The sequence below is a fragment of the Serinus canaria genome, chromosome 1A (genome assembly GCF_022539315.1).
Source record: "Serinus canaria isolate serCan28SL12 chromosome 1A, serCan2020, whole genome shotgun sequence".
Taxonomy (NCBI): Eukaryota; Metazoa; Chordata; class Aves; order Passeriformes; family Fringillidae; genus Serinus; species Serinus canaria.
Window position 1 is genome coordinate 56,408,201 of NC_066314.1, and position 26,935 is coordinate 56,435,135.

Sequence of the window (26,935 nt, forward strand, 5' to 3'; positions counted from 1 at the left end):
ACAAGAAGCAGCTGTCTCAGATACACCAACCTAACTTGCACATCACCATTTAGCAGCTGAGGCAAAAGTTACCAGCATCTCCTTGAGGAAGGGCATGCAAATTCAGCAGTGGAACAGGAGCTTTACTGACCACCCCTAAAACCACAGGATACTCTATCACCCACCTAAATCCTGCCTAATATTTGGCTCCTAGCTTCTCTGTTGAAAACTACTGCAAAACAGCAGACTCCCCAGTCAGAGGCATATGGAGGGTTTTGCACTCCTTTTGAACCACCTCAGGAGTCAGGGATGTGTTTTTGGAACATCCGTCCCAGATTTGGGATCTGGGCCCGTCTCTGTGCTCCCTCCACCTTCCCAGAAAAAAACCACACAAAGCACAACAAAGAAAATCAGTCAGTTCCTCCAAGGGGTTCACAGCAACTCCCTTGTGCTCAGCAAGCCAAAGGCCCGCTTTGATGCAATTGCAGCAATAAGAAAGTGACTAAACCTTCGCTGGTTTCAAAGCTCTTCAGGGGAAGGATTTCCACTTCATTGAAAGTGTTCCTTTAGGTGGGGAAAGAAACATCAGAGAAGCCCCACTTGGATGGATTAAGGAGACTAAACCTCCTAAAGGACACTGCACCGAGCACCTCCTCACTCACAGCCCTGCCTGTCCTCAGGCCACCCTGAGCTGGCCAGTGAGCAGTGACCAGACTTTGTCCTGCTCATCACCAGGGACCAACACGACCAGCCAGGCCGGCAGCACCACCTGGGAACCTCAGTCTCCTGGGAATGGCTGTCATTTCAGGAATGTTAACAATTACCCTCCTGTTGCCAGGGCTCACAGGCAAAGCCTCCCCGTGCACCTGCACAGACATTTCCAGCAGCACCCCTCTCCTTCCTGCAGTGTGTCACACTGCCCTGGCAGCACAACCCAGAAAGGAAACAGGACTCACATCTAAATAGGAAAAAAGATGAAATTCACCACGGGTCCTGCCCCGCGGGACAGCCCTGGCTTCAAGGCCCTCCACCCTGCGTGTCAGGGACAAGCAGAGCCTGGATCTGCTGCAGACACAAGTGCACAGGACAAAGCAACTTCTACATCCCTCAGCACAACTCTTACACCCAGATGCAGCAAATGGATGAAATCCCAGGGCTCAGGGCAGGAGATAGGCTGCCAAAGACGGAACCTGCTCGGCTCCCGCTGCCTTCAGGGAGGAGAGAAACACCAACTTCACCCTCCTGGCATGGGAACATCAATCCTCATGTGTGAGCACCACAGCACACCACTGACAGCAGCTGATCTCTGATACAGCTTTTCAAGAAGCTGTGCTAAATCCAAAACTCCACTGGGATGGCTACTAAGCTAAAGTAGGGAGTGCTCTGGCTCTTCATTTCTTTGTGATCTGAAGAAGTTCAAAGGCCAAAATCTCTGCTGCACTTGAAGCAGAGTTTCTGCTTCCCAGAACACCTCCCAAACCAACCTGCCATGCTGCCTCACTGAGAGCACCAGTTCTACTGAAACCTCTACTACACCCTTCACAAATGGAAATCCGCAAGATACAGCTGCTCCCTTTAACAGAGGCAATAAACGCCGAGCTGACACTCTGGGACATCTTCCTCCCCAAAGCTCCACGGTGTAAGCACGGAGAATATTCCCACTCCGTGACCCATTTCTGCCGTTTACTTTTTGGAATGCAGCGACACTTGTATTGCTCAACGTGCTGCCGGTGCAATCACACAGAGCCGAGCCACGGTGTTGCTGGCAGCGCCTCTCTCGGGCCACAATGACGAGAGGAGAGCCCGCAGAGCCTCTGAAGGCTCCGCACAGCCAAGCCCAGCCTGAAACTCTTCCTTGCGCTTCTCACTCACACGAGGGAGCACACACGGGTTGCAGCACAGCCAAGCGTCGAACAGCAAAGCTTCCCTTCCCCTTCCCCACCCCCAGCAACAGCCACGGAGGTGTAAAGCAGCTTCTTACAGCTCCGGCTGCACCCAGCCACGGTGCGAGCGAGCACAGCTATTTCAGCTGGGAGAAATCATGGCTCCAACAGAAACAGACCTGGAAAAAATAATTACAGGATGTAAGAACCCCAGGCCTTAAATAAAACCACATTTGTTAGCTCTAGATAAAACTCATAACTTCACTTTCACAGCACCAGCGCCTGAAGCGTCCTACTAGAGCCTGAAAAGATTAAACCGGAGAACGCCAACCTCCCTCCAAAACTTCCCGAAAAGTTACGTCAGGTCCAGCACAGAAACAAGGCACAGAAGGTCGGCAGCGCTGAAAGGGAGGCAGCAGGGGGACAGGGACATGCAGGGGGAGCAGGGGGCTGGGACACGGCACGGCGACAGGGACACGAAGCGGGAACAGAGGCTGGCGGGATGTGGCGGCTCAGCCCCCCCGCTGTCCCCTTGCCCCGGGCACACGCGGCGCTCCCGTCCCCGGGCCCGGGCCGGCTCCGACCCCGCTGCCGGAGCCCCGGGCCTTGGCGGCGGCAGAGCAGCCACCGGGGCAGGGCACGGCGGGGCTCATCCCGCCGGGACACCAAGTTGCCGCAGTCGGCTCCGAGCGCTCTCGGAGCGCGTCCCGCGAACTTCCCTTACCTGCGACAGAACCGCGCAGAGCCCTCCGGGCCGCCCGCGCCTCCGCCGGCTCCGGGCAGCCCCAGCCGCCGTCCCGCCCGCGCCGCTCCGCTCGGGGCCCGCCCCGCTCCGGGACCGGTCCCGGGGGAGTCATTATCTTGGAAATGTTTGCTCTTCTGACCAACTATTGTAGTTGGGCTGTCAAAGCTGTCCTGGCTTTCCCCTACCTGAAGTATCCTGATTGTTAAATACCCAACAGAGCAAACTGTTTTGGCCTTGAGCTTCAGTGTGACACCCTGTTCAGTCCTGGGACAAAGCACTGCACAAACAATTTCTAGCTGTCGAATCCATACCTGAACCTTTCTCCTCGTGTTTAAATTCCCCTCCAATCCCTTCCTAAAAAGGACAGGAGAGATTCAGTGCCCAAAGGATTCATAATCCAGAGCAGCTGAAGTACAAGATGCTCCCAAACTGTACCCCCAAAACAGTCAAACTTCTGAGCTCGGCTGTCCCATCCCTGGCTCTTCCCACAGTGTTTGAAAACACAAGGAAAAGCCCTGCACACTGAACCTGCTGCTGAACTGATGGAAGAGATGCTGTCTTGTCTTGGCTCTGCTGCAGTTTCTGGTCTAAAGTTTCTCTGTCCTGAAGTTTCTAGTTTCAGGCCCCCAAAAAGCAGAAGGTCGTTTAAGAAGTGACCAATCTGCCCCAGTTTTGGGTGCCCAGCTTCAGATGACCAGTCTTGTGTACTTGATCTGGAATGTTGTGTAATTAACTCTAAAAATCAAGAAAAAGCAAACTCCAGCTCCTTTTCCAGTGGACAAGGAAGCTTTCCATAAAATTTAACATACCTATGAAGGTGAACATGTAATTAGCTGCAGAGATCTCTCCCAGCATGAACCTCAGAGATGTGTCAGTGGGGATCTGGAAATCACAAAGGACAGTGTTACAAATGCTGCATATTTTATATAAAATGTGAGCAAGAGAAAACCTCCTGACATGAGCAGGAATCACATCAGGTTCAGCTGGAGAAATCCATTCCATGGCAATAGCACAACTGCTTGAAAAGATTGGGTGTTCCAGACCATTGTCTTCCCATTATTTTTAATCACTGCTGTCATTAAAAGCAGGACAGGAAAGGTTACACTTCGAGAAACTGGTTTTGTTTTTACTTTAGAGACAATCTAGGAGCAGGCAGTAAATTACTGTAATAAACCACAAGCAAGGCAGCCCTGAAAACTGTTGTGATTTAAAAGGTTCTAAAGCTGGGGGTTCATAAAGGAGCACTGTCATAAAGACCTAAGAGGTCATGAGTAACAGAGAGACAGAAGATAAGAAACAACTCTTTGCTGGCTCCTCCAGCTCCACAAGCAGCAATCCACAAATCAAACAGAAATTTGCAAATTGAACTAGCAGGAGCCCAAAAGAGGACTGGCAGCTCTTCCTGCAACAATTTTCTTAGGAGTCAGCCTGTGTCCATAGCTGCCCCCAGCAAAAGGGGCATCCTGAACACCAGAGGGGCTGGAACACAAATTCCATGGAGAATGAGGTGTGGGCAGCCCAGAGCTTTCAGAGTGAATCTTTAGAAGCTGATTGGAGCTTGCTGAAACAACACAGAGCTCACCTGGCTTTTTGTTTGATAAGGGATTCATCATCTCTTCAATGATACTGAAAACAGTATCTGGTACTGGAACTGCATTTGTAGATTAAAAAAAAAAAGTATTCTTAAAATCCTTGAAGACCTGGCAAATTAAATATATTTGAAGCCCAAGGGAAGAGGAGGAGCAGACACCGATCTTTTCTCTCTGGTGACCAGTGGCAAGACCCAAGGAAATGGAGCTGGGCGAGGGCAGGGTCAGGGTGGAGATCAGGAAAATGTTCTTCCCCCAGAGGGTGTTAAGCACTGAACAGGCTCCCTAGGGAATGGTCACAGCCTCAAGGCTGCCAGAGCACCAAGAGTGGTTGATACTGTCAGGCAGGTGGGATTGTTGGGTCTCTGTGCAGGGCCGTGGGTTGGACTCTCTGATCCTGATGGGCCCCTCCCAACTCACGAGATTCCATGATTGTATAATTAAGAAATCAATTTGCTTATCCTGCTGTGACAAGGTGAAGTCTAAGGATGGAACCACTCCTCTCAAAGAATTTATATCCAAACATCTGAAAGTATTTTGCTAAATATTAAAGGCCCAGTGGTATTGCCTTCCCCATCTGTTAGGTTTATGAAAGCAGCAATGTTTGAAGTCAGATTTTTTTGTTTAAAAGCATTGCACATTCCCTGAGCTGCTGTAGAGTTCAGAGTCCTGCTGCTGACCTCGCAGCACTTTCCAGGAACACCCTGATAAACTCACTGTTACACATTAACAGTGTTACCCAAGAGCCCATTAATTATGTGCCTTTCTCTCTGCTGTGGCATGGCTCCCTGAGTGGTGAAGGACACGTTACAGATGTTGGGTCAGGTACACTTGGAATCTGCAAATTCCAGGAAAGAAAAGTTACCACCCAGACAGGGCTAGCACTGCGGCAGCAACAGCCAAGGTAGAGCTTTCCCACAAAACTTTTTACCATTTCCAAAGATTGTGTGATTTTTTTCTGGGGGTTTTGACATGAAAACAAATGAATAATAAAAAGTTATGTGCAGTGCCCACATACCTGAACTTACCTTTAACAGATCAGGCAGGCTGAGGTACTGTATTCTCTTTTCTGTCCCACTTTGGATCACAAACAGAAACCCTGCTGTGAGCAGTCACTAAAATGACTTTAGCCTTTTATGCTTGTGAATAAACCAAATTTTCCAGTATTCTAAAAAGTGTAAGATCCACAGCAAATTCCAGAACTACAAAGCACCACAGGAAAGAAACCTGGCATCAGTCTCTGCTGTGGACCCCTGCAACAGCACTGTACCTGCCCATACCCTACAAGGGAATCCCAAAAGCACAGAAATGATCCTCCCTGCCCCCAGAACACTAAGTGACAAATGTTCAGAGGTACTCAACTATTTAGGTCGAAAAAGACCTTGCAGATCAAGTCCAGCTATCACCCAGGACCACCAAATCCCCCACGACCCCCTGTCCATCAGTGCCACACCTGCATACCTTTAATCACCTCCAGGAATGATGATTTCTCCACTGCCCTGGGCAGCCTCTGCCAATGCTCTATAACCCCTTTTTTGCCCCAGTGTCCAATCTGAACCTTCCCTGGCACAACTTGGGGCCAGTTCCTCTCATCCTGTCCCTCGGGAGCAGAGCCTGACCCCCACCTACCTCCAGTCAGGGAGCTGTAGAGTGCTGAGGTCTCCCCTGACCTTCCTTTTCTCAAGGTTGAGCATTCCCAGCTCCCTCAGCTGCTCCTCACAGGCCTTGTGCTTGCACCAGGAAATGGAAAAGTTCAGGGTTAATGTGTGGACACCTTCAGAGTTCATCCCTGGAGGGCACAAGGGTGTTCTGAAGTTCTGTTTGAATCCCCAAAAATGCACATTATCTTGGATAACAGGCTCTCCCTGCCTGGAGAGCATCACACTGAGCTACCAAAATCCACAGGAGTTCCACATCCCTGTTTATGTTTTGAGGAAGAAGCCTGGGATCTGAAAGAACAAGTACTTTGTATTTCAATTCAGTATTAGACAGAAGTGCCAGCAGACTAACAGCAGGGCATCAAAACAGCATTTATTGACCTGGTTTAACCACATCCTACCATTACCTGCACCATGCCAGGAACAAACTGTCAGTATCTTACTAGAAATGTGTTGTTATATAAACAAAGATAAGCACATACTATCTCAATTGTATTCAAAAATATCTATTAATTTCACCAGAAATATTTACAAGTGACACTTTTTCTTGAAAAGGCTGCTTTAAGCCAGAAAAAAAAATTACAAATAGTAAAGGGAAAATCTAATAAATTAATTGAAAAATCACAATATTTGTCATTGACTGCAAAAGAATCAAAGTTACACTTTTGGTTTTATTTTTTAGGGATAGCCAAGAATCCAAAAACAGTGTTTTGAGTCTAGACACTTATATAAATCTTGTGAAAGAATTAATTTGCTCCTGCAGTAACAACAGCTGCCACGTTTCCAAATTAATCCAGTTTAAAAAACTGTTCTAATAAAGTCTGTATAATTTTAAGTTATTTATGTAGTCATTTATCTATGAGCTACAGTATTTGCTGGTTTATTTAGAATTTACTTCTAGAATAGAAAAGAGAAAATGCATTTTACAATGGCTGAATCTCAAGTTTCATTTATACAAATAGATTTCTATCAGTTCTTAGAAAGTGCCTGTTTATTTCTTCCACTTTGCTCCATGATATAGCCCAAAATTCAGAAAAAGCAGAAAAGTTCATTCTAATAAAGCAAGAGAAATGATGATTTTGGCCCCATGTATGTAAAAAAGAAATCTGAATGCAGGAAATGGCATCCAAATTAAATACAAAAAAATTTCTATAGAGTTAAAAAAAAGGAAAAAAAATCAATCCAAGAAGCCATTCTAGCAAATTACCATCACCAAAAACACACTGTTTGCCAAAGGAGTCATATTATCATAATGTACTCTGTCAAGCAGAAGAAGCCACTTCAGGTCCAGATTGTGTCCTCATCAGGACAGGGTGGCTCCCCAGTAGCACAAGGATGACATCTAGTGACAGCCACATCGATCTGTTCCCAACTCCCATTCCTAAAAACACCAGCCCAGGCTGCCATCTTCACCTGGAGTAAGAGAGAGGTTAGGGTTGTCCCTACATTTATATGCCTGTATTAAAAAGATGTATCATATCTTCAAATGCTTTCCTTTCATTACCTGAATTAAAAAAATAAACCAAAACCCAAATATGAAGAAAACATGAAAAAAACCTGTAATTTTATGATATATAATCTATGCAAAAATTTGTTTAAACCTTCAATACCAGAGATAAAAAGATCCTCTTGCTATATTAGTGCTATGTTGTTCTAATGCAACCTCTAAAGTGCCATGTTCTTGAGTCATTTGCTGTAACTGGGATACAATCCTTGCAAAAGCTGTTCCCAAAAGATCATCCTGCATAGCATTTACTTACAAAGCTATAGTACAGAGAGAGTTTAAAAAGTCACACACTCAAGCCATAGAAAATTCTCTCAATCTCTCTAAAACATAAAAGATGCTACAGACTTTTAACATTTTTTTCACCAACAGACAGTGCAAGCCTCACTCTGGAACCAAGATTATCCATTCACACTTCTCTAGTTAGTAAAAAACCTAGGACAAGACCAAAGTGCTTTATTACCCATAGAGCATTATTTTTCTCTGGTTCTATGCACTGCCTCTCTAATAATACATTACAAATAATACAAAACAGTAATTAAGAGTTTGTTGCTCTTTTCTTATACCCTTGTCATGTTTGTGTACTGGGAAAATGAGTGTTTTTCTCAAAACATTCTCTTCTGTTTATTAGGGTGATCCAACCCCAATCCTTGCTCCCAGAAATGTAGGCTTCATTTTCACCTTTGACTGCAAAAATTGCACTGCCAAGAAGTGCAAGGAATCACAAACTGCATCATTTGAGAATTACAATACCTTATTTTACAACTGTAGTGTGTGCAAATTGTTATTTCAATTAAATTTAATAGTTACAAATATTCTCAAACCATCTAAGTACAGTAGGTTCTACAGAAAGTAACACGGATAACTAATATTCTGCAACTTGAAACAAAAACAATAAATAAAAGTTTGAAATCTTAAAACTAAGAAAAAGTAATCCTGTACATTGTACAGTACCTTTTGGTTAAAGCTTCTTAGCAAAAATATACTAAAGTGTTCTAAGCATTCCAGTTACAGATGGTTCAATATTAAAATTTCAAGGTTTCCACATCATGGAAAAATATTGCATTTGTCCATAGGTGCAGCAGAAGATGTCTCCCTCTGAACAAGGCTCCAGTCTTGAAAAATCCAAAGACAGCAAGTCTGAATTCAAAGGAGCCATTAGAAAACTCCAATACAGTACTGAGGATGTAGAGTAGTTGTGCATGAGGGGTTTTTAACATTCCTTGCTCCCAGAAGCAGCTCTAGAGAGCCCACTGGATATCACTGAGGTCAGCTGGGTCTCCCAGGCCCCCGTCAGCCTCCAGGTAATTCATCAAAGCTGTCATGGCAGTGTCATCGTTCTCACAGATGGCATCGAAGTCCAGCTGGGAATTGCCACCTACACAATGATTAAAACAGGGAGCTTGAAGCAGGCATGAGCACTGTGAAGCACTGAGAACATGGTATCTTGCAAAACAGAATTGGTTTGAAGCAGAACTTGCCTTTGAAGTCAAAGCAAATATTTCTATGTTAAAAAACCCCTAACTTGACTCCCTTTTAGTTTAACACCGTTCCTCCTTGTTCTGTGTTGTTGGGATTGTTTTTAATTCTTTTTTCCCAAACCCTTATTAAAAAATTAACCTTTCCTCCTTCATGTTTCTTTTTCAGTGTTTTTCTTTTTTGGTTGGTTGGTTTGGGGTTGTCAGGGTTTAGGTTTTTAAATTTTTCTGAAAAGGCTCATAGTTCAACCAGAAGAAAGCTGTAGGTTTATAAATAAACAAATAAATCCCTGGCAAGTGAGGGAGAAGAGGAAGACGGAAAAGTTTCTGAGAGCTGAGATACAGGATCAACATAAACATGGCTTTTACAGCATTTTGCCTTTTATGTCAAACATAATGCAGTGGCATTTTCCTCTTACAGGGCCAGGGAATCCTGTATCCAAACAAATTTAACAAGGGAAAGATAAAAAAATTCTTTCTGAACCATTTGGAGCAGTCCTTTGTATCAACTACTCCCAGGCTGCAGCTTAGAAAGAGGTAAAGGGCTAAAGGACAATAATTCATGAATTCCAAGAAGTTCCCTGACATTGCACTATCTCTCTCCCTGACAGAGATAGGGACGGAAGTACTTTTCCCTCCCTATCTCTGTCCTGGAGAGAGAACAGTAAGGTGCCTCATGAAAAGTGTAAGATTGCAATGGTAAACTTCAGTTACAGATGTTGGTTTTTGTCATGAGACTGCCTCACTCACCAAATTTTGCTGTTTGCCTTGCAGCAATAACACATCTGTTTTCAGAGTGCTCTCATCTTCAGCCAGCCACATCTCTTTACAATTTATACATGGTTGTAAAATGGTGCACTCAGAAATGACACCAGTGATCAAAAATGTCAGCCCCTGCAATCCCCAGAATACCCCCCAGAGAAATAAATCTTACTGAGGAGAGGTTCATTACTGGGAAATGGAATAGCACCCTGGGTTTGTTCTGAATTCTCCAGAGCTTCTGTTTCTGAAGGACATAACTGAATCAGCTCTTTATTTGGCACCTGAAAGAACACAATTGGTAGAAAGGACAGAATTAGATCCTAAATTTAGTCACAAATATTACATTACAGAAACATCATAGATTCCTGAAAAATTATTAAGAACTGAATAGAGAAAGTGAAAAATATACCTCATCAGGCAGATATTTTGCATTTAGAAACAAATATTTTATAAGTTCATACAACACTGGACCTGGTTTAAATAAAAGTTGTGGCTTACACAGCTGTCAAAGGTACTTCACAGTGATGCCACTGCTTGAGGGTCTAACTCAGTGTTCAGTAAATAAATCCAGCACCAAATGTACTGGTTTGCACTTTCCACATCCACTACCATAAACTACAAATTCCCAGTGACTTGATGTTTGTCACTGTCAAAACATTCCAGTTAAGAGATTAAAAAAGCCCTCATACCTCCTAGGTTCAATATGCATTAAACTATATTCATCATAGCAATAGAGATGGAAGTCATGCTAACCCAAAAAAAAGATATTTTTTTCCTGATAGTTGTTTTATTTAACACATAAATGTAATTTAGCAGGAGAGATTCCAAGGATTGCCTGACTTGTGTATATTCTACCAGGAAACTAATAAAGGTGAAATGCTTTCCAAAAGTTAGGAACAAATTTCAGGAACAAATGGGATACCAAAGCCCAGAATCAAGAAAAATCTTCAATGAATATGACAAAATTAATCCTTATGATGAGACATTACAGAATTTTGAGAGTTCAGCATAAGTAAGTCAAACAACTCTTCAGGAGAAAGATCTGTGGTAACACAGGGGAGAACAGATAATAAAAAAAGGGAGAAGTCAAAGCAGCTCCTAGACCAGAATAGTGGGTTTTTTTCATAAGAAATGAGAATTGCAGTGGAAAGATAAACTGTTTTTAACAGGAAAGAAATTTGCATTCAAAGAGCTGTTGGAGAAGTTTGTTCATGCCCTGTCCAGTACAAAACATACAACATATTTAGGTAAGAAGAGATGTTAATTATTCCATAGCTATGGGCAACAACTATGTTGTTTATATAACTATGTTAGTTATAGTTTGTGGTGTTACAAGCACTAGTAGATTTACAAGCACCACTAGATCAGCATAACTACCCATTTTTAGAAGAGTAATCAAATACCTTCAAAGTCACAATTTTCAAAACATTTCAAAACAGCAGAGTTGTTTTTTTTTTTAAAGTCTCTTCAAAACCATTAAGAATAAAAGTACACATTCACAAAAACAAATCAGGGCAATCTGGCTAAAACACAGGTGTGAGCTGACATTAACCTTTCCATTTTGGATTTTTACAGGCAGGGGTGTACTCACATCACTGCAGTTTATAGTTAAAGCTGGAGAAGGTGACTTTCTGAGGAGATGTGATGGACTTAACTCTCCAGAGGGTGAAGAATGCAACCTAAAATGGCATGTGTTTAGTTGATTTACCAGGTCATATTAATCAAACACTGAAAAACAGACTGTGTGGTGCAGAACCCATCAGGCCTCCCCAGTGACAAAGCATGAGTATGATAATGTGCAACAATAATGTCTAAAATTCTGAAGATTCTAAATTATCCTGCTCCATGTTTTGGTAGCAGAAAACAGAGGAGAGATCAGAAAAGGCCATGGGTCACAATTCTATTCCTTGAGCACAGTTTTCTTCCTCTTTTGAATCACCAGCACAGTCATGTGCTCTGCCAGGCATGAGACTGACATAATTATAATGGTATCTCATAATGCTATTGCTCAACCTAAAAAGTGTTATACATATAATATAATAAAAGTTAAACTGGAGCAATCCTCACATAATCACATATTTCTCATGCCTATCTTTACTTAAAAGCCTATTGATGGTGTTATGCATTTATTACCTTTGTAATTCTAATATTTCATTTGCAATTTCAGTTCCTATACTTCCAGCACCAAGAACTGTTCCAGAGGACATTCCAGGTACACTTACTAAAGACTGTTTTACAGCATCTGTAGATTAAAAAAAACAAAAAAAACCCAAACAAAACCTTAAACCCAGAGCACTTTCATTGCAGAGCAAGGATTCATTTTAAAGTAGCTTTTGTTCCAGATATACGTATACAAGTATATATTTTCATATATGTATTCAGAAATTATATTCCTTTAAATAGTGATTCATGGCAGAGGGTGTTGCAATATAAAGTGAATAATCTGTTTGTGAAAATTGTTGTTCTCCAGTAGTGAAATATATTTAATCATTGCCACCTCCAGTGTCTCTCACAGACATTGCAAAGAACATGAGCTTAAAAAAAACCCTTGGATTTCTCATCAACTGAAATCAGTTATTGAAAGAACATTTTGAAAGCAAATATAAAGCCTTGACAGCAAGATGATAGAGCAGCACAGAAAGCAGAAGCTTTGCATAGCAGAAAAATAATAACAAAATATGTTTTGTATCAGTATTCCCCTGTATTTTATAGATAAACTCAGCACAGTTACATCTGTTCCAAAAACTGGGCAAAATATGAAGGGTCTGTGACAGCACAATATCCTACTAACCAAATCCCCAGCTCTAACAGAAGCTGCTAGAAATTAAAAGTAGGCTATATGCACTCCTTTTTAGAATTCTGTGAATTATATAAATTAGGACTCTCTAAGTAATTAGCACTGAAAAAGAAGTAGCTTTAAAAAAGAAAATTAGTCCTTCTTTACATGCAACCTAGAATAAAAAAAACCTGTACTGGATAAATTTAAACTGACTGATCAGGAGATGCAGTTGTGATCACTGTAAGACGTGACACTTGCCTTCTGCAGGTTGGGAACTGTAGAGGACCTCTTCTTCAGCTGATTCCTTATGACCTCTGAGATTTAAAGAAAAAAAAAAATCTAAACAAACCACAAAGGTCAGCATGGTTTTTTTCCCAAGACCAAAATCCAGCATATATTTATGTTTAATTTCAATAATACTTTACACAGAACCAAAGCTAACATCCTCAAACTAGGGAAATAGAAGATATTCCTCACGTATTTCCATGTTCAATTCTTTGTAATGTTTCTGAGCAGTGGGTGAAATACTAATTTCCACTTACTCTCCAATTTAAAAACAAAGCCAGTAGGATTGTCTGTGCTCCATGACAAGGGAATAGGGCTGTCATTTTTAGTGTTAGGAGGGAAATCAGGTAACCAGAACAAGGACAGGTCAGGGGCTGCCTTGTGTCAGCAGCTGCTGCCCTCCTTCCCTCCTGCAGACAGCTGCAAATGCCCACATCTCTAGGGTAGGCAAAAATTGTCCTTGGGCTACTGGCCAGCACAGACTGCCTGAACTGCTCTTCTCTGTTTTCTGGGGGAAAAAGAACATGAGCAAAAGAGGTGGGTGATGTTGACCTAAGGCATGAACCAGATACAGAATGGGCAAAAGCCCCTCTCAATAACTTTGTTTCATGGAAATAAAACCCGCTCTGTCCCCGCTCAAAACCCCAATCATTGGCCAAGATCCTCAGTAGCACTGGAACAATTCCAATTACAGCTCCATTGCAAGGTGCAGAGAATGAAAAAGAACTGCAAATAAAAAGAAGAATTAAACAAACACATTTACTATCCCCCGGGCTCCACCCTTGCAATCAATTTGGAGAGGATCTTTCTGTCCTGCCTTACATTTCCACCATCTATCAATTGTGCTTCTCCACCTTCTGACACCGGGGGTAGGACAGCACTTGGAATTGGGTCAACTGACACACAGAGGGTTGTAAAGACCAGAAGGAAAAACAGAATTAACTTGACAGTTCCATTTATTCAAGTCTACTTCTCTTAAAGATCCTTCCCTTCTTCCTTTAACAAGAAACTCATTCATCTCTTTTTTTCCATACTGGGAAACAGCACAGTTTTCAGAGTCAAATCCACAACTTAGGCCTGAAACAAAAATAGCTGGTAAATGCCCTAAAGATGTTTGTCCATGTTGTTCAGCCCCTTTTTGTGCAAGGTTGATGTTTTCTAGTCTTGTTCTGCTTTCTAAGGAGGTTATTTAGTGCTAACTGTAATTATGACAAAAAATAAATGGAGAGTCATATAAATTACTTACAATACCACAGTGTTGTTTGATACAATGTACTCCAGCTCTTTGGTCCAAGGATTCATGAAACTAAACCACTGACTCTTTAAAGTAACGAAAGTCCCATCTTTTGCTCTAAATTTGTAGGAATTTGTAAATACTTTTTCTTTGTTCTGCAGAACTAGATAAGAAAAGGAAAGTTATAATCACCATATTTAAGCTTAGAAAGGTAAAGTTAGAAATAATAAATCTATTTTATAGCATCATAAAACTAAAATGTTTCTGTTGGCCAGACATAGAATAAACATGCCAGAACAAACTGGGACCTGTTCTAAAATCAAATTATATCGTTTCAGCAGGGTCATAAATCTTACATAAATAAGCATGTACTAAGTTCCTGCAAAACACTAGGAGACTCATGACTTGGTGAGCATTAACTGGTGTCTTTAATTATATTATCAGGCACATCTGCTCCTCAGGATTCCTCCCTGTCCTTACAAAGAATGGAAGCAGAGGGTTTGACAGATGTGCTGACATTATTGCTTCACATTTAAGGCCCTGCACCAGGAGCCAAGACAACACAAGTTTCTCCCTGCTTTTATTACAAGCCTTACACAGGCTTGTCTTAACACAGACATCACAAAGGGCAATGCTGAGGTTGGGTAGTTTGGGTTTGCAGTGATCTCACTTGCAGTTACACATAGCTGTAAGTAGTCTGAGAGGACCAACTATTTTGTACCTTCTTTGTGTTTTTCAGCTAGGTGATTGTGATCATCTTGATGGCAGTACTCATAACAAGAAGTTCCTAGAAGCTCTTGTGGCAGATACCCTAAAATTGCTGTTGCGCTGTTAGAAATAAAAACGTGAACTACAGCGGACCCAAAGCTGCTTCCTTCAGTATCAGATAAAGCAGAGCATTAATATTTAAACAAACAGATGCCTGTGTTCATGGTCGGGGAAAAAAATACAGCATAAGTACAGCTCTAAAACAACAGGAAATATTTTTCACAGAAAATTATCCCTTTGCAATGAATGACAATTCAAAGGTAAAGTAAATGTTTAAACATGTAAACCACATGTATACACAAAATACTTCTGTTTAGTGGCTCTCCCTTAGCTAGTCATGTGTGTGGTACTGGTTTTTATAAGAGTCAATAAAAAATTCAGCAGTTGAATTTTGCTCTTCCACTCAAAGGAATTAGTTTCAAACTGACACTTTTAGTAGAAAGAAAAGAAGACTGAAAGCAGTAACATTTCCAGTGACAATGAAATTCCAAATGCAAAGTGGTAACTAGGTCTATACAACAAATAAAAGTCTGGTTCAGAAAGCACAGAAAATGGGAACTTAGTTCTCACTTCCAATAAAATAATTTGGGACCTCATTTAGATAGAATGTATTTGTTACAAATCTTATGACTCTCAGAAGTAATAACTTCTGGTTAAATGTTTTTACATCAGTCTTGTGCAGAGCTATGAAGCTCTAATTTGACATTTTTCTTTATGAATAAAGGAGTTTATTTTCTATAGGACAATACACTTCTATACACGATGTATTATTTGACAAAAAACAAAGCCCAAGTACACATTGTTTAAGAATTAACTGCTCCTTGTGTAGAGCAGAAAAACATTCTGAAAATTAGAATTTTTGAGAATTTGAATTAGAGTTTCTACCCTGCTGGAGAAATTACAGTTTTGACAGAGGATGAGAAAATGGAAGCAGTTGTGTCATTTCTCTTTATTAAAGAACAAAACGCTTACCGCTGATCTACATAAACAAATTTTCCATCCATGGCAAATCGTGTAACAAATTCTGTTGCTTTGACTTTTATCTCTCCACTCTTTTGTGGAACAATATAAGGGTGTAACCTCCCAATCGCAACAAGACAGTTAAAGTTACTACTGTCCTTTTCTACATCATTTTCCTCTTCTACTCCCACCTCATTAGGAGGCCAGTTCTTCAAATACCCAGTACAGTGAATGGTGCAGTATTTTCTGTGATCTAATAGAAAGAAATTAAATAAGAAGCAGTTATTGTTCAAAAAAACCAAACTACTTTTTTTTTTATGTTGGCTGTGAGACCAGCAAGTATATTTCATGCTTACCTACACCAACTGTACAAAGTTATAGATCATTTCACAGAGTTTTTTGCAATTAATTTTGTTCTATTCCATTTGGGCTTACCTGAAGAGAGAGTTTCTAACGCTATGTAAGATTTAGGAAAATGAGTTACGGGTGTTGGCAGTTTGAACACAAGTTAGACAGAAAACAAAGCAATAACCCACAGATTGCTTTGGTTTTATATGGATTGTGAATTAAAATTAACCTGAGGCCCTCTGTAGCTTCCACATCAATTTACCTTTGGTGAGCACAATGACCTGAACATATGCTCACTGCAGTTGAAGAAAGAATCAGCTTATTTTCTGTTTCTCAGGTTTTCTTCTCAGATTTCTGAAGTTTTGTGGGAATACAAGTATTTAAAATAGCTTAAATTCCAGCATACACTATCATTCATCCCTTTTTGCTCTCTAAATAACATGCAAACACCCTCATAAGCATCAAGGTTTGACATTTTGTGTCCTCAGTAGCTGTCTTTCCAAAAAAATGCCAAAGCATTCTTGACACCTCTATGCTGAACAAGATGCTTTCCATTTTCCATAGCTTTGATTTTCCTCTCTATTACAAAAAACACAGATCAACTCTGCAAAATGAGAAACTGAGTTATCCCACTATGATTTTGTCACAGTTGCTCAGGTGCCTTCTCTCAAAACTGCTTTTCCAAGAAACACTTACAGAGGGTAAATTCTTATCTCACTGAGTTATCTGACACATCAAGGGATATCAAATTCTATTTACTTACAATCACAGGCCTCTTAAAATTTGTGGTGTATCTCAACAGTAACAGGTTACATTGAAAAACAGAACTTGGAGGATTTTTTCAGGATCAAACAATTTCAGCACACCTTTGCAAAAATCAATACTAAGTTATTAAAACAAAAGCTTAAAATTGCATTTTACAATTGAAATTTAAATTTTCACTGGAAACTTGACAAGATTATACTGCTCTCCGGGCACACCAAAATATGAACTAAAGTAAAATTACTGGGAAAATGAATGGAATTACACCAATAAATTAACTTTATCATGAAAAGGAGGAAAAAGGAAAATGCACACTTTTAAATACACACAATACAAAAAGTAAATCAGAAAAAAAAAGTTGGTTTACTTGCTTTTTTCCCTTCAAAATAGTAGAGTTGGCAGGCTTTATTCACTCAGTTATCTTCAAGACATAAGTTTAGTTTCATTCTTCTGATCTGCTCCAGTTTTTTCAAATATTTCCCTGAGACTTCTCAAATTTGACCACAACAGACCACATGCTCCTATAGAGCCATTGTACCACAAGTTCCTCCCTCCCTCTTTCCAGGAGGGCACCGGGAGGAGAAAGAGAACAATTAGACTGTTTTTCAAAAGGTGTCCCTGGTTCACATTTACACTGCTCTACAGCTACTTGGTGAGATCAGTAGGAACTAGAAAGCCATTAGTGACTTGGAATTTAAACAAGTTTCAAGAGAGAAAGCCCCCATTTCATCTCCACTCTCTGAATACCTTTCTTCTTTAGGCTGGGCAAGCACTCCTTCTCCTCTTTGACTGTGGTCCTGCTACACTTTATGCGACAGAAGAAGGAACGTCGAGCACCAGAGTTCAGCCGAGCTGGTCCAGCTTGAAAATCTGTGTGTACTTGCAAGCCAGCTTACAAAGATTTAGTAAAGTAGTTAAAAACAACCAAAACCAAGCAATAAAACTTCAGAAAACAAGGTGCTTTCTGCATTTACCTCCTAGTACATTGCCCTTACTGTTTAGCTGCCTAAATTTTGTACTTACAATTTAAAAAGTCTAACAGTTTAAATAGGGCAAAGAAAACATGATTGACAAAGATTCCAAAATTAGAAAGAACTACTAAACTATTTTTAGACCCTTCTTGATACTCTTAATAGAATTTTACTACAGATGCTTTATATACTTTCACCTTGTATTTGGTACAAGGAAGAACTGCAAAGATTCTTGTAAAAGACAGCTATAAAATAGGCATTATCTGTGTATTACAAAAAACAGGCATTAGCTGCATAGTACACAATGCTTTCCTTATTAGAAACAACTGTAAACTAAAGAAGGTTTGGTTACATTGGGATTGACACTTAGCATTTTCAGAGAAGACAGTGATTCTTGATATTGAAGTATTTTATCCCATGTTCGACTACATCAGGTCTTTTGTATTGACAAGACCTAGCAAATACAAGAAAAAAAAGCAGTATGCTGGTAGGAAGATTGTCAGACCACATCTTGATAAATGCTTGACAGTGATTGCAGTAATTTAACAGAATTTCTGTAACTCTTATGATCTAAAATCAATTATCTTCTGGGCTAGCTTTTCAACTCTAATGCATTTTAAGCAGCAGATACACATTCAAATGTTTGCTTCATCCACACATCCATACAAACACCTGAATACATCCTGACTACTAATTAGATTTACGAACATCTCTTGAAAAAATCTGAGCACATCCAGCTCGGACTTACTTTTGCCATCTACGAGCTTCTCCCTAGGCGAGACGTCCGACGAAGAAAGTTGCTCCTTAACTTTTGCAACATCTTTTGGATGTAAGTAATCAAATAAACTTTGTCCAATTAAACTGGCCTAGTAGAAAAAACCAAAAAAACAACACAACCCAAAAGAGATCAGAACCACACCATTTTGGAACAGGACCCCACACATTACTTATCTCTGGAAAACAACTGTCTACACCAGTAAAAAAAAAAGTCAATACCAGTTACTCCAAACATCAATATTTTGTTTTACATTTAATTTGTCATTGTTTAATATAATTTTTATTTAAAAGGGTAGTAAAAACATAGTTTGTTCCTTCCCTTTGAAAAACAGCAGGTTTATTTGGAGATCAAACAAGTTCTGTACAACCAAATGCTTTATGTAAATAATGCAATTCCTGGTCCTAGCCAAAGAAGGTTATACACAAAGTAATTCCACTCTCAGATTATTGGGGAAGGAGGGAAGAAATAGAAAGGAGGATGAAATATTCAATTATCTAATGACTCTGAGGTCTAATTTGGTTGGACAAACTGGCACCACAGAGCCAGGAGCAGGCTGGAAGCAGGGCTCAGCTCACCACAGCACTCCTTAGCAGAGGATATTTTCAGGGATGTCTCCAGCTGGGATGCCTTCTACCTGCTCACTCTGTTCATCCCAAGTAACTGATCTGCTGCAACACTTTCTTTTGGAACAGGAAGGAATTCTCAAAGAAGTGGGAGAGTTTGGTTTTCCACTGCTTACCTTCAGCACAGCAATCAAATCAAAGGACATAAAGGAGCTGTGTTGACAAGCTCTACTCTGGACTCAGACTTGGGACAAACACCAGGTCTCCTGCCTTTTCCCAGTCCCCATTTAATCCTAATGCAATGGGAAAATGCTGAGTTCTGCTGAGACAGCCTAACAGCAGCCTTGCCAAAATATACAGGTGTAACAAACCAGATAAAGCTGCAGCATGGGATTCAGAACCTAGAACTACTCCCAAACAAGCTAATAAATCCATGGGTTTTATTAAAGTCAGTCATGTCCTCTGAATCTCCTTGTCTAGAATAGAGGAGATCTTAAGGGTCTGGAAGTAGGTATGTCTAACACGAGTGACTCCAGAAAGGCACTTTCAGTTCTTGAACAAAATCAGTGTAGAAGTTAAAAAAAAAAAAAACACTCTACTTTATGCTTATTCCCCTAGGATGACTCATTTCACTTTAATTAAAAAAGATAGTTTTGCACTTAAAAAAAAGATAAAAATAAATCTATGAAAGAGTCCAGATTGGTTATCTGTACATTTATAAAGAAAACTAAGATAGCACAAATGGTTTCAACGTTACAAAAGTAGACAGATGGCAGCACTAACTATTTTAGCCTCTGTTTGTGAAACAGAAGTCATTGATACAAGAACAAATTATCATCCCTGGATTATTTGCGGTAATTGCCCATCATGTTAAACACCAGCTAATGGAAGGTACTTCTATTTTGGCAATTTCCCTGGTTGTACAGGCTACACTGGCTCCCATTCCATTTGTCTCAGGTTAAGGGTACAGGCTCGGACAGTTATTGTGGATGATGTGTTACGTGGCGCATCCGAGCATAAAGGCATCACCATGGAAAGCTTTCATTAACTTCCACTGCTGAACTACCCATTTTCCTTGGCCTAAAAAAAAATCCCTCCAAAATCACTTCACAATGTGAAAGAAAATCTTTTGCACACAGAAATTAGGACATCTTCAAATTATCCCTTCCTCTCAGACTGGCAGTTTTCTTAAGGATGATCAGCTGAAATCTGGCGCTGTTCCTCAGGCTGGGAACAACGATTCACTTGCACATATTTTCTTACAGGATATTCAGCTTTACTCTGAATAAAGGATTGGTTTGATGTAATATAGAATAAAATATAAAAGTTTTAAAATTCCTAAGAAATGCAAGATAAAAGCAAGCAAGAAACAACAATAACCACCTGATCATAATTCAGTATTTTGCAAACTGATTCAGAGACAAACAGAATTTTTCCTCTGTTGCATCCAACCACAAACAGGAATCCATCTGCAGCCTGAAAATATAAGACACTGTCTTTAAAAACACACAATTAAAATAAACAATGAATATTAATGACTACGAGGAATCACACTTTTAAACCTGATTTTTAAAATTAAATACAAGAAAGCTGGAGAGGGGCAAGAGGAAATGGTCCACGCTGATAGAGGGTGTGTTTGGACTGGATATTAGGAAGAAATTGTGAGGTGGTGAAGCCCTGGCATAGGCTGCCCAGAGAAGCTGTGGCTGCCCCTGGATCCCTGGAAGTGTTCAAGGCCAGCTTGGATGGGATCTGAGCAACCTGAAATAGCAGAAGGTGTCTTTGCCCTAAGCAGGGAGTGGAATGAGATGAACTTTAAGGTCACTTCCAATTCAGGCCATTCTGTGATTCTAAAAAAAAAAAAGCAATTAAGATTGCATGGACTTCAACCACACACACCTAAAGTTTCTTAAACTTATCTCTGGCAAAAGTCCAGCTACAAAACAGCTTATTTTGGGAGCCATTCACAGATCATGGGAAAGCATTATTGCAGCAAAGGAAAAAAACCCCACAAACCTAGCTGTGAATGAGGTGTGTGGGTTTATGATGAAGTGTGCGAACAAGAGGGAAGATTTTATTCCAGGTATTTTCTGCACCTTTTGTGAAGTACATCTTTAAAAATGTCCATTTTGATAGGACAGCCAACAACTATGAGGAAGTTCCTGCATAATTGGCAGCATTCTCTGCAGTTGCATGAAGATTTTTAGAATGGATGTATTAAACAGGCAGACTGTACACAGATTATTGTCCCTTCCAGGGCTGCTGCCTGCCACGCTCCCAAACCATCTCTGCACACTTTCATGAAAGCCTGGGTAGTGCACAGAGTTTAGAAATCAGTACAACAAAACATTTGCCTGAAGGAAATGATGGGAGAAAAAGCACTGTCCAACTAAAAACTCAAGCTTTAACAAGGACATGATTTATCTGAGAGCTTCCTTCCACTTACCCTAAGGATTAACTGTCGCAGTTCATCATCCTTCAGAAATGAAGGTTTATACCGGACTTCTGAGTAGGAGCTACTGGAACCTGGAAAATGGATGATTCACAGAGATCATGTCAAAAGTTACATTTTAAACTCACTTTTAGGAGAGATATACTTGCTATGTGTTTCAGAATTTTTCTCTATGACCCCAACAGCTGAATGAAAAAAATAATTCAAGGCTCAAGAAATACTAAAAATAAAATTAAAACAGATCTCAAACATAACTAGTAATGAAAACAGACACATTACCATTTTTTTTTCCTTGCCCTTTATTAACACAAACCAAGCAAACTTCTGTTCGGATATTATTAATGTACTGCAAGAGAAATGGTATTAGGAAAATTTTCTGAATTTTCTAGAAATATTTCACAGGTATATTTCAGACCTCTTAACTAAATTCTCTTTCCTGAAACAGAATAATTCCAATATTATTGATTATCTTTTGGCATTAATAATGCTTCACTAATACTATAAAGCCAAAAACCAAAAACCAGACTATTGTAATTAAATTGAATGTCTCACTAAATATAGTGAGACTGACTCACTGCATGTACTGTTCTAGTACCCATGGCAAGTACTCTATAAATTAATTTTTGTTCATTACACTTTTATCCATTAAATTTTTTTTCTTGTTACATTTTTTGTAACAATTGAATATTTCAGCCAATTTCATCATGCATTATAAGTCCACATAGTATATTGTATTCTCTTAAACCATTTGTTTTGAGGTAAATACAACCATGCTGGGTGAAGTCCAGTGTTTACATCCTGTTGTTAAAATACAAATGCTTGAGCTGAAGATTTCTTGTTTAAACTGCAAGTGCAGCTACTGTCCTGCTGGTTTACATTATTTCCCGCTGGTTCACATTATTTCTTCATGCAGACTCTCAGCCCTTTAGAAAAGCCTCAAAACCCTTTAGGCCTGAGCCATTTTTATGATTCTATTACTTCCAAGGTAGGAAAATTAATTAATTTTGTACACTTCTTTGACCCAAAACTAACTGGGTTCTCCTTAGACCTGTTTATTCATAATCAGTGGGTTTTGCAATGCAGAGGGTCTTTGATCTTTGCTTAGAGTTGACCAAACTATTATTCTGAAACAGTGGTGCAAAACACCTAAATATTCTGTGCAGCTGATACAAGCTGCATATTGCAGAGTTTATTTGGATATATTTTTGGGGGGGAGAGGGGGAAAAAAAAATTCCAAAGCCTAGCAATAGCAAAAGGAGAGCAAAGAATATTTCCTGGGTTGATGCCCACACTAAAGCATTCCCTAAGATCCATGATTAACTTTCTCAGCTGACTGGGCTATCAGAAGTTTCTGTTTCTTGCTACTCTCTACCATGTGAGGATTTTTAAGACTGTAATGTAATCAAACTCATTGACCATTTTGTTAAACTATTTTCTGTCTTGCAACCTTCCTTTTGACTCCTGTACTTTCTAAAAAGGATCAAGGAGTGACCCAAGAGCAAGGCATGCCCTGAGCAGACAGAAAATAGCAGACACTGAAGGGTGGCTTTTTTTCTGCTATACTAAGCAAAAATTTCATATTAAGTTCAGACAGCTACAGACATGTTCATTTGAATGAGGAGCAGACTCAGAACTAAATACAGTAAGGAAATGTAAAACAAAATACTCTTGGTTTATTTAAAACCTGGGAAGATACACACAATAACTCCTACTAGAACAAGGATGATGTTTCCCAAACTCACCTTTCAAAGACTTCAAGTGCTGCACAGCCATCCGTAGCACTGTGAGTTTGTCCAGCTTTCGGGCCATGGGATTGCACTGTGGTATCATGGCAGACAATTCCTCTATCAAATTATTCATTTTGTCTCTTCTTCTTTTCTCTGTCTGACTGTGAGCCTCTCTAAGAAGGAAAATTATTTTTAAAGTGTGATGTAGAACACATGATTTTCCCCATAATATTCAATTTCATTTTGAGAATGGAACTATCACCAGTAGTTCTGCACTGAAACAGTTTTTCATATGCTACTTGTATTGGACAATTGAATTGAATTCACTTCAACAAAGATGAAATGGTCCAAATAATAATGTGAAATACTGAGGAAAAGAGATATCTCAAGCAACAATTTGATTATATTTGGCAGAAACAAGAGGTTATGAAGACTTCTAAAAGTTAAACCCTTCTTGTGACCCTTGCCATGCAAGTGATGACTTGGACACCTCATCGTATCCCAGAGAACTCTTGATGTCATTGGGGATCAATGAAAGACATTCCTGCTCCCACCTCTGCCTGGCCTGTGTAACTAAGATAGGGTGTTCATTCTGCCTTTTAAGAAACCCCACAGCAATAAACATTACTTTTCCACATGCTTCTAAGAGATGGAGTGGAAGCTGGGGGGGAAAAAAAGGTGCGCCTCGTGTAATTTACCAGAAATATCTCAGAAAGCTTTCCTGATAAGGTGGTACAAAGGCTGTCTCAGGCTTCATCTCCTGCTTAGCCTTTCAAGAACTCAGCCACAGAAAGAGCTTCACTTCTTAGCCAGTTTTCATCAGGAAACTCCTTCTAGGGCACATGGCTGTACATCACAAATGCATTTATAGCTCAGGTCACCTTTTCTTTACTTCTTTCTAGTGTACTATGTCAGCTTTTCAGCCCATCTTCTCCCCTCTAACACCCTCCAGCAGATCAAGGAAAGTTTCATTCTCTCTTCATCCTTACCCAGAAAACAAGCCAGTCACTCAACTAAAGCCCAGATGAATTTTCTTTCTGATTGAGGCCAGACACAGTAGTATAGTTATGCAAAATGAGGAATAAGTTTTGGTTAATTGATCTCCAAAACTTTTCCTTGTAGGCATACTGCAACAGAAGCTATTAAAGGTAATAAAGTTAACTACACCTGGCCTGTTGAGAAAGAACAAAGTACAGTTTTAAAGAACTACCTGAATACTATTTTAATTCTTTTTCAAAAAAAAAAAAAAAAGAAAGAAAAAAAAAGCCTTCACCTCACAACTAATTCTGGGTCATTCTGCCAACCATTCAGCTTTTCTCTCTCAAAAGCCTTTTTTAAGATTTAATTTTTTGAATTATGCTCACATCTATGGGCTCACCCAACTCTTCCTTTATGTCAGGTAAGAACAATCAAGGTATATCCTGTGTATGCTCCTTGAACTGTGAACCTCAGGAAGACAGATAGGTACATGCATTCCAGGAAAGGGAACAACCTTCCACATCTCTGAGGGTCAATAAGGAATTGTGAAAAACTGGTCAGGTGGGTGCAGAAATTCAGGGGATGACTGAATGATAGAAAAAGCCTTATGTTGCTTGCCACAGCCACAAAGGCAAAGGGAGAAAAGCAGGTTCCAAATAAGCTTGAGACAAAAATACTGGAAGGAGATAACCGATAAGCAAACCTCCAGACACCTTTGTACTAATTCTTTTTCCCTCCACCTAATGCGCCAAAAAGTAAGGAAAAAAGCTAACAATACCACATAGAAGCCATTAAAGCAATGTACTACAATCTTATAGAGCAATCTGGGACACTCTTTGAAGAAAAAATAATTTTGAAGTGAAACTGCAAATATATCTTGGAACATTTTAGTTTCTTTAATTTTGTTTCAATTACAGGAGCACTTCATAATTACTAGCTAGCATACTATATGAATAATACTTCTGACAGCGTGCTGAGTGGATTATGTATTTCTGGTTTGACATCTCTGCTCACATGAAAAATGAAAGACTTATTTTTAAATCAACTTTACAGCACAGGTCTGGTTTTACTACGTGGTTTCTCTGTAGTTTAAAATATTTCTTTGGTTGAACTGTGGTCACACAACATTTCAAATCTTGCAAGTGCTCCATGTGAATTTCAGTTTATGTGAATTCAAAGTTCAATGGCAAAACTTGAATAATTCCCTACACAAAAGCTTGTTCTAGCACAAGAAATCTTTGTTGTACTTGAGCCAAATCCATTTCCATGTGGAATAAATTCTAAATACCTCCAGAAGCAGACAAATCTAGAAAAAACAATTCTTAATTTCATAAAGATGAAGGATCAGTTCCTTACACATGACTTAGGTGTACTCCATTTAATTCTCACCTTAAAAACTTCAACCTCATGTTTTTGCTAAACCATCTGAAATATCCTGCAGCAACTTTTACCAAAATTATTAGCAAATAAAATCCTCTAGGAGGCTTTAAAAATTACTATACATTTAGCAAGGAAAAGGAAAAGCTTACTGTTAAATATTTGATAAAGTTTTAATGAATGTTATCCACAAACTCATATTTTACTATTGTGAATCTCAGTCTTCACTAGCAAAACGTATTTCTATTGAAAATGAGTACCTGAAATCTTTTACTTTAATATGTTCTTCATCTTCACTCCTAGAAAAAACAAGATACAGAGCTTTACATTACATATTTAATACTAGGCACTTCTTTCCTCCCACAAATTCCAAAAGATAGAGAATGCTACAAATTTACTGTGGCTCCAGCAAAAGCAAACCCACAAAATCTCTGAACCATAACTGACCTAGCAAGTGATGCATAACAGAAAGAGACCAGAGCACAACTGGCAATATTCACCGTTGTGTAAACATATTAAAGGGATAGTTCATAATTATGAGGCTTTTTTTATTCTAGAGACAACAACATTACTGGAACACTCAAATAACTTAAGATTAGACTTGATTTTATTTTTTTGTTTAAAGTTTTATAAGAGAAGTTATCTATTTATGTTTTTATTTCTCATATTTTATTGTCAAGTTACAAAATAAGCAATCCTAAATTATATTTTAAAAAAAAAAAAAAACAAACAAAAAACCTAAGCTATTTCCCATACCCTATAGCAATGACTGGGAAGTCATAAAATAATAAAATTGTAAATGAAACACAGTCCTAAGTGTCTGCAGCAAAATAAACACTCTGCAACAGGAAACTATAAAGGATGATTCAAACAAGGGCAATGAGCTTTTCTTTCCCCATGACCACTGCACTGTTCCCCATGCTTTGTGAAGAATTCATAGCCTTGGTACCATGAGGATCAGGAGGAGAGGCCAAGCAGGCAACAGGTGTCTCCCATGAGGAGATGGAAGCAGGAGGACCCTTGGAAATTACAGCTTCAGGAAAGGTGCCAAAAGCTGCTGCCACCTGTAACTGAGCACTGAACCCAGTGAGGATCCAGAAGCCAAATTAACAAAGCAGAATCTGGGATTTCACTGGAACCCAGTAATTTTCTAGACAGTTTGAGAAACCCAAACACAGGAGGATGTTTGGCTGACAACACCCCAAGGCTTGCATTCACTGAAATTGTTTCAGATTTAGATGAGTTATTAGCAATAACTAATATTTTCCTTCCATTTTAATGTAAACTTACCAGAAATATCCATATACTGTGAATTCCAACAGAATTTACAATCTCTGACCATAAGAGAAGAGGTA

The 26,935-nt window shown here is 39.7% G+C and overlaps 1 protein-coding gene across 1 annotated transcript in view; it reads right to left on the reverse strand.

The window, feature by feature from the left end:
* Positions 1–6,206: 6,206 nt before the first annotated feature.
* The window catches only part of BMAL2 (basic helix-loop-helix ARNT like 2), a 31,823-nt gene continuing 11,094 nt past the window's right edge, over positions 6,207–26,935 (reverse strand). Inside the window, 14 exon segments of the mRNA XM_009094108.4 lie at positions 6,207–8,736; positions 9,771–9,879; positions 11,190–11,277; positions 11,732–11,840; positions 12,636–12,691; positions 13,909–14,059; positions 14,618–14,724; positions 15,637–15,877; positions 17,482–17,625; positions 18,454–18,571; positions 20,430–20,522; positions 21,493–21,572; positions 23,241–23,398; positions 25,841–25,879. Of these exon segments, the coding sequence (XP_009092356.2) occupies positions 8,600–8,736; positions 9,771–9,879; positions 11,190–11,277; positions 11,732–11,840; positions 12,636–12,691; positions 13,909–14,059; positions 14,618–14,724; positions 15,637–15,877; positions 17,482–17,625; positions 18,454–18,571; positions 20,430–20,522; positions 21,493–21,572; positions 23,241–23,398; positions 25,841–25,879 (1,630 nt within the window). The 3' untranslated portion in view covers positions 6,207–8,599.